This window comes from Haplochromis burtoni, unplaced genomic scaffold (genome assembly GCF_018398535.1).
Source record: "Haplochromis burtoni strain Fernald_Lab_line unplaced genomic scaffold, NCSU_Asbu1 Contig_10, whole genome shotgun sequence".
NCBI lineage: Eukaryota > Metazoa > Chordata > Actinopteri > Cichliformes > Cichlidae > Haplochromis > Haplochromis burtoni.
In genome coordinates this window covers 4,645,169-4,653,837 of record NW_024582371.1, presented here as the reverse complement: position 1 = coordinate 4,653,837, position 8,669 = coordinate 4,645,169, and the positions used below count along the sequence as shown (strand labels likewise).

General features: G+C 38.7%; 1 protein-coding gene across 1 annotated transcript; it reads left to right on the top strand.

The window, feature by feature from the left end:
* The first annotated feature begins 974 nt into the window (after positions 1-974).
* LOC102292747 (hemicentin-1) lies at positions 975-4,247 on the top strand. Its single transcript, XM_005921125.2, has 5 exons — positions 975-1,145; positions 1,538-1,858; positions 2,161-2,481; positions 3,011-3,331; positions 3,524-4,247. The coding sequence occupies exons 1-5, from the start codon at positions 1,097-1,099 to the stop codon at positions 3,787-3,789; spliced, it is 1,278 nt and encodes a 425-aa protein (XP_005921187.1). The 5' UTR covers positions 975-1,096; the 3' UTR covers positions 3,790-4,247.
* Positions 4,248-8,669: the final 4,422 nt, after the last annotated feature.

The window sequence follows — 8,669 nt, the reverse complement described above, 5'->3', positions numbered from 1 at the left end:
TCCGCTAGTCGAACCTCAGATACAGGAGGAACAATGCGGTTTTCGTCCTGGTCGCGGAACACTGGACCAGCTCTTTATCCTCTCAAGGATACTTGAGGGTGCATGGGAGTTTGCCCAACCAGTCTACATGTGTTTTGTGGACTTGGAGAAGGCATTCGACCGTGTCCCTCGGGGTGTCCTGTGGGAGGTGCTGCGGGAGTATGGGGTGTCTGGCCCGTTGCTATGGACCATTCGATCCCTATACAACCGTTGCAAGAGCTTGGTTGGGTGATGGGCTCTGCCAGGGCTGCCCTTTGTCACCGATTCTGTTCATAATTTTTATGGACAGGATTTCTAGGCGCAGCCAAGTGGCGGAGGGTTTTCACTTCGGTGGCCTCAGAATCTCATCTTTGCTTTTCGCAGATGATGTGGTTCTGTTGGCTTCATCGGGTGAGGGCCTCCAGCTCGCACTGGAACGGTTCGCAGCCGAGTGTGAAGCAGCGGGAATGAGGATCAGCACCTCCAAATCTGAGGCCATGGTTCTCAGCCGGAAAAGGGTGGAGTGCCCACTCCGGGTCGGGGATGAGTTCCTGCCCCAAGTGGAGGAGTTCAGTGTTTAAACCTTGAGTGATCCCCTATCAATTAGTGAATATTGTGTACAATACTGTGCATGGATAGTTAATGTCCAACATGCTATCTGACAAGACCTGTTTGGAATACAATACATTTGGATGAGTGAGTGACTACTTTCGGTAATATACACAGTGTTGCAGAAAATAAACATTACCCCAAACATTTTTAGGCAGAAAGAAATTATACTTAAAAAAAGTAAAAATGGTCAGACCTGAATACCATGAAAGGGTTCATTTCACTGCTCACACATGTATTCAATTTATATTCGACCACTAGATGTCGCTTTTGAAGACCCTTTTTTTTTTTTACAGTTTTTTTTCTTTTCTTGATAGCAAAACGGGGATCAAATATGATGTCACTTCCTTTCATCCTCTCAGCGTGTGAAAAGTGAAGTACAAGCTGACAGCAGCGTGTAGCACACACACTTCTGTTATTGAAGGAAAAGTTGCTGACTGGATCATAAGGGGCTGTACAGTGAGCAGACATGGAAGCTGTCATTGGACTGTTGTTTATGTTACTCGGTGTCTCTTATGGTGAGCTACTAAACTTTTTGTTCTTCTTCATTAATGCTTAATTTTATAATAAAAAAAGAGGTTTTGCTGCCACGTGATCTAGCACCATCAATAAAAGTAAGCTGAATTCATCAAAGGATTTGTTGAACTGCAGTTTATGAGTTTTATTTTAACACTTTAAATGATTTTTACTTCCATTACTTATATTTCCTTAAAGATTAACAACACATTCTGAGATCATTTTAATGTGAAAATGCGTAAATATAGCTATGACATATAAACTCATTAAATAACATGTAACCTTATTTTCAGAGTCCTTCGGGGTTTACATTTTGACTAAATTAAATTCAGTCACTGATTTTATCATCTGGGTTTGATGTTGACTTTGTTTATTTGTTCACTTTTTTTTGCAGGTGTGATCACTCATTGTGATGGCAGACAGGATGGAGCTCAGTGTTATGTAGCTTTGGGAGGAACTGTGGACATCCAGTTGATCAATAGCACCTCTGAAATACCTAGATACCAGTTGTTAAAGGATTCATTAAAAATACTAGCAGGGAGAAATAATACAGTTATTTCTAATGCCATAGAGCATAGGTCTCTCATTTTTCCTAGTAATGGAACCTTTAGGATCAATGACCTGAGTAGGAATGACATTGGTAAATATACCCTTTTAACCTTTGATTCAGATGGAAGAAAATCAGGCGAGCTGACTCTATATTTGTTTACTCAAGGTAATCTTTTTTTGGTTAATAAAGCTGCTACTTTATATAAATATACGATTTTTTGGTAATCTGTATATCTATCTATCTATATATATATATATATAGCATTTTCTGCTTTCTCTGTTCTTTTTCAGAGACTATCAAAATGAATTTGAACAAAACAATATCAAATATATTTTTATCTTACTTTATATTTAATTTTTTTTAAACTATTTAACTAATATGGAGCTGAAAAATACAGCTATGAGAGGTGAACTTGTTAAATAATAAGTAAAAGAATAAATTGTTTACTTTTTTGTTTTCCTTTACAGGTGTGGAAACTTACTGTGATGGCAGACAGGATGGAGCTCAGTGTTATGGAGCTTTGGGAGGAACCGTGGACATCCAGCTGATGGACAGCACCTCAGAAATACCTAGATACTACTTGTTAAAGGATTCATTAAAAATACTAGATGTGAGAGGGGATAAGGTTATTTCTAATACCATTGCACATAGATATCTCATTTTTCCCAGCAATGGGACATTTAGGATCAATGGCCTGAGCAGGACTGACATTGGTAAATATACCCTTCAAACCTTTGATTCAGATGGCAGGACATCAGATGTTTGGACTCTACATTTGTTTATTCAAGGTAACATTTTCCCTGTTGGGAAGTGATGCTGCTAATTTACATACATTTGATAAGATTTGCAGCATTTTTGCACAACTATCCCCTGTTTCAGGAGTACTCAAACCTTTTCTTTGTGGGTTAAAATTTCCTCCATTTTCACTTCCTGCATTCATTTTCAATGAATAACTGCCACATGAGAGCAACTTACGAAAGTCAGTTTTTTAGACCCTAAGAACAGCAAAAAAATTGAGGTTTTGCATAACAGTTAGATACATATTCTGTTTTTGATTGCCAGCAGGCCTGAGTAAACAACAAACTACTACTAAAACAAAACGACAGTAGCCACAAAACCACTATTTCTGTTGATGGAATTCAGTCATTAATTTGTGCCCACCTGTGGGAACCATATGAAAATAATCATAAATAATCATGAAGCTTACAAATTTCTGTTCATTGTAAACATTTGCATATGCTACTGCAGTCTTTCTGGTAGTAACTTAACACTCAAAAGTCTGACAGTTTTGCTTTTTGTCTAATTTTTTATTTGCAGGTGTGGAAACTTACTGTGATGGCAGACAGGATGGAGCTCAGTGTTATGGAGCTTTGGGAGGAACCGTGGACATCCAGCTAGTGAACAGCACCTCTGAAATACCTAGATACTACTTGTTAAAGGATTCATTAAAGATACTAGATGTGAGAGGGAATAAGGCTATTTATAATACCATAGCACACAAATCTCTAATCTTACCCAGTAATGGAACATTTAGAATCAGTGATCTAAGCAGGACAGACAGTGGTAATTATAGCCTCATAACCTTTGATTCAGATGGCAGATCATCGGGCGAGCAGACTTTACAGTTGCTTATTCAAGGTAATTCCTTTTCTTCTCAATAAAGCTATTAATAGATATACATTTAACAATGTTTTGCTGATCTATACAATAAATATAAAAAATGTTCAGATGCATGTATTTTGTGCTTTCCCTGTTCTTCATTTGAGACTGTAAAGAATTTTCACAATTCTAGTTTTTAAATCTAAACTCATCTGTGTGTGTTTCTCTCAGCTCCTGTGTCCTCTGTCCTGCTGGTCTCTCAGTGTCTGTCCCAGGGACAGATGAGGGTGTCCTGCTCCTCTGAGGGAGGGGACAGTCCTCAGTACAGCTGGACTCTGGATGGACGCACACTGACAGATGCTGAGCTCCTTCCTGGAAACAAGAAGACTAACATCATCACTTTGAAACATCACATCTCAGGACATCTGGTCTGCTCAGTCAAGAACAATGTCAATAGTGTCTCCAAAGAACAGGAGATATCTACCTGTGTTGAGTGAGAACATTGTAAGCAGTATCTAATAACGAATCAGCAATTCAGTCACTGTAGTTTCACAGCAATCCAGGTCATGGTAGTCTTGAGAGCTAGAGATACTTGTACTTCACTCTGCCACACAAGGTGCCCAAGTGCTACAGCCTGTATTAACAATAAGTAAAAGGACTGTTCTGCTCCAAAACTGTTGCTAATTTTGACCTCACGTGTGAGACGACTTGTAGACATTGTGAGATATTGCTTGTGCCTTGTGCAGAGTGTCCTACCTCAGCAGAAGGTGATATTATCATTATTCATGCCAGTATTTATAGAATTATCTGTTTGTGTCTCAGAAAATCACACACAAATTATCACATACATACATTCACTTCTATCTGCAAAAAATTCAAATTAAGGCTGGCAAGAAACAGAGACACAATGTTGTTCATTTTGTCTGTATGAATTTATTAAAGACAGTTAATTGAACTCCTGGATTGCTTCAGTCTTTCTGACAGTAGATTTAGGCCAGACTTGTATACCACCAGCATTTCAACATATCTTTAACATGTAGCATTTCTCACACCTGGGACTTTATATGAGTCAATTAGCCACAGAAAACATTTGGAAGCACTGCTGCTTCTTTAAAGATCAAAATACCTCTTAACTAAATTTTCTGAGCACATTCCTACTAGACCTCACATCATTGGAAGGAAATCTTTGGGCAATACCTACTTTTGAGTGTACTCAAACATTTTGGTTTCAGTTTGAATCAACACACTATTTTGATTCCTCCATCAGAAGATTGTGGCTGTGGATAATACATGGATACTCAACATCATCTGCACCACATGCAGCTAAACGCTTTCTCCGATAAATGTTTCAGCTACATTGACACCAAAAATCTTTGGTGAAACTGGCTCAAATTTGGATATAAAAATGTAACATCAGTTTGTTATTTGCCAAATAAGGCAAAGAAGACTTTTTTTTCCCATGTCCCAACCCATTAGTCAAGGGAATAAACAAACATGGAGACAAGTAGACAAAACACAGGGAGATCAAACAAACAGAAGACGCTGAAGATGAGACAAAGACAGACTGAACATGAGAAAGAGATCAGATATAAAAAGAAATGAACTGAAAACCTGAAACATAAGCATGCAAAACTCGAAGTCCCTTAGAAACTAAACATACGTATCTCATAGTTCCATTAATGAATAACGTCAAACAAACCTTAAACCCTGGGTCAAAGATCCAGGACCATAACAAGCATACCAGGCATTTTCCAGGTGGGCTGATGCACTTGTGGGCTGATGGGTCAATAATTTTTTCATTATACAGGCTACAGCTGTCATTAAGGGCTGCTGTGCATTATTTTCATGAGCAAATGCAATACCCAAACAAATATCCTAATGCAACCAGTCCCTTCCATGTGCATTCATGCACTATGCTGAACACAGTTTAGTGTGGTAGGAGTAGAGAATAAAGATGGGTAAAAAAAAGCGAAAAAGTGGAGCTGAAAAGCTAAGAAAGAAAGAGAAAAAAATAGAAATAAATGCATCAAAAGGTGTCAAATTAACCAACATGCTAGCTATCGTGGCTACAGCAGCTGCTGCACCATTAACAGCTGTGTCAGCAAACCTACGCAGTCAAGGAAGCTGTTATTGCTAGCATGGACAACTACAAGTACAATGGAAGACAGTTTGGCATCTCTCCATTGGCAGTATGTAGATTTTTACATTAAAATTACTTTTATCTTTTATTTTAAAGTTACAGAGATATATACAGTTGTATAAAAGTTATATATGCTGTAAGGTGCAATATAAGCAGCAATTTAATCATATATATATATATATATATATATATATATATTTGTGCCTCTGTGCTGTCTTTCAGTCCAGCTTGGCATGGCATGGCAGCACAAGAACAAGCTCTGAGTACAAGATCCATAGAGGCTGGGGTCTATCACACCAGGCAAGACCCCGGGTGCAGGCTGTGTAAAGATGCCCCAGAGACAATCCAGCACATAACAGCAGGGTGCAAGATGCTAGCAGGCAAGGCATACATGGAACGCCACAACCAAGTGGCCGGCATAGTGTACAGGAACATCTGTGCCGAGTAATGGGAGATGCCCCCAAGGGTGGTGGAGAATGACCGAGCTAAGATCCTGTGGAACTTCCAGATACAGACGGACAAAATGGTGGTGGTTAACCAACCGGACATAGTGGTGGTAGACAAACAGAAGAAAACGGCCGTAGTGATCGATGTAGCGGTTCCGAATGACAGCAATATCAGGAAGAAGGAACACGAGAAGCTGGAGAAATACCAAGGGCTCGGAGAAGAGCTCGAGAGGATGTGGAGGGTAAAGGTAACGGTGGTCCCCGTGGTAATCGGAGCACTAGGTGCGGTGACTCCCAAGCTAGGCGAGTGGCTCCAGCAGATCCCGGGAACAACATCGGAGATCTCTGTCCAGAAGAGCGCAGTCCTGGGAACAGCTAAGATACTGCGCAGGACCCTCAAGCTCCCAGGCCTCTGGTATATATATATATTAGGGGTGCAACAATACTCGTATCAGTATTGAACCGTTCGATACAGTGCTTTCGGTTCGGTATGCATATGTACGCATATATCGAACAATACAAAATTTTTATTTTATTTTATTAACTTTTATTCTGAAGATGCTGTCTGTGTTGAGAGCTCAGTGGATCTGCGTTCGACTACTCCGCCTAGGCTGCACCGTCGAGCGCAGATCCACTGAGCGCAGCACAAGCTAGCGAGACAGAAGTTAAGCTCATTGCAACATGGTGTTTGGAACTATTTTGGTTTTCATGTGAAGCAAGACCCTGATGGTAAGCGCGTCATGGACAAAAGTAAAACAGTATGTCGGATGTGCCACGCAATACTCAATTACATTTGCGGGAACTAGTGCGTTAGCGCAGTTAGCTCGTTAAGGTGTTGACGCCGTCCAGCCCCACACGTGGGGCAATCCGCGGTAACTCGTTAACGGAGATTTGCGGCGTTATGGTGTTAATGTCATTTTAACGAGATTAACGCTGACAGCACTAGTGGGAACACAACGAATATGACTGCACATTTACGCCGACATCATCCTAGTGCAAAGACAAGTGGAAGCAGACAAAAACAACAAGCATGCATGCTACAAACTTTACCCGAGTCATTTAGACAGCCGTTAGCACATGATTCTCCTTATGGGGACCTGATATGTTTAATATGCTGCTGAGAGTATACCCCAGAAGAAGCGCATGGTATAGCTTTTATTTTGTAAAGAGCCATTTCTCAGTAATAGACTCTATTTTCCAAAGATGAGTGATTTCTCGATCAGATAGATTTATTATTTTATCACTTTGTTGTTTCAGCAACATTAAATTTAAAAACTGTACTTTTGAGTTAATATATATATATTTACAATTTTAAATAATGACAAATTAAAAAAGCATGAACATTTTTTTGTACCAAAAAAATATTGAACCGTGACACCAAAGTATCGAACCGAACCGAACCGTGAATTTTGTGTATCGTTGCACCCCTAATATATATATATGTGTGTGTATATATATATATATATATATATATATATATTTAAATATATATATATATGTGACTGGTCTGTTAGTTCAAAGTAGCCCTGTACCACTCGAACAGTTTCACTGCACCTCTCTCAGAGTGCTAGCTTCTATCTCTGCTCTGTGATGCAGGAAGTACCCATGTGTGGGTGTCTTTCTCACAGATGAGTTGTGCCTGGTTCCAGTTGAGCGCTCGTAAGTGGGTTACTGCCTCAGCCTGTGCTGATGTAGGCATTCATTAATTTGGAAGTGAATCATGTTTATCCTTATTTCCTTGATGGTAATTCTTCTTCTGTTAATGTTTAACCATCACTCCAGCTGTTTACTGACGTAAGTAAGAAATTAAATGTTTTTATTTTTTTAATAAAGTACAAAATATTCAACCTATTTTTCAATTAAAAATTAAAAGTAATTACAAAATTGTAATGTTTGCTTTAACATGTCTGCAATTTTTAATTTAATTACATTTACAATAAAGATGCAAGGCATATTACAGATGCATACATTTAGAGTACCTAAATTTGTCTTCTTTACACAAATACTGTAGGCAAGTTTGAATACTTGTGAGTCGTGCATCTACATTTTTATATTGAATTCAGCCTGCTTTGATAGATATGAGGATTCAATGTTTTAATATTTTCTGGAAAACATTACTTCATAGTTCCATTTTGTGGCAATGATTTGCAGCATTTTAACAAGCTGGTTTTTCCTTGGTTATTTACATTTTATTTGTTCTATACTGTTTATCTCCTTTCCTTTCAGAAAGAAAACTCATCCAAACATACAAACATAAAAAGGCATCCCTCCTGCACACCTTGTAAAGAGTGCTCTTTACAGGGTGTGCAGTACAGCAGTACAGCTCTCCCCACAGGAAGTTCTGAACTATTTGTGAATTAACTTGTCACCGCACATGTTGCCTGTTCTTTCTCAAAAGGATATGTCAAGAATACATGACATATACTTTTTTATACTTGCATTGATATGCTGTGAAAGTGTCACCCTACAGTGTTGTCTAGAGACTCAGTTTTGCCGATGTAATTAGAGCAGCGATAGAAAAGTAAGATATGTATGTTAAGGTATGCTGAAAAAATACTGTCTAAAACAGTGAACAACAGTATATACGTTATACTGATTTATACCCAGCTTTGTTCATCATTGTCTACAGTAATTTTTAAAGATTAAAATCACAACGTGGCTTAATGAAGAGTATGGAGCAGTTTCTTATCATTGTGCTTGTGGCAGGGGGAATTCATGGTAAGATCATCTTCATAAAGAAGCCAAGTATTAGTATTTGTAGTGTGAATAATTTCAGCTCATGTTCATGTGA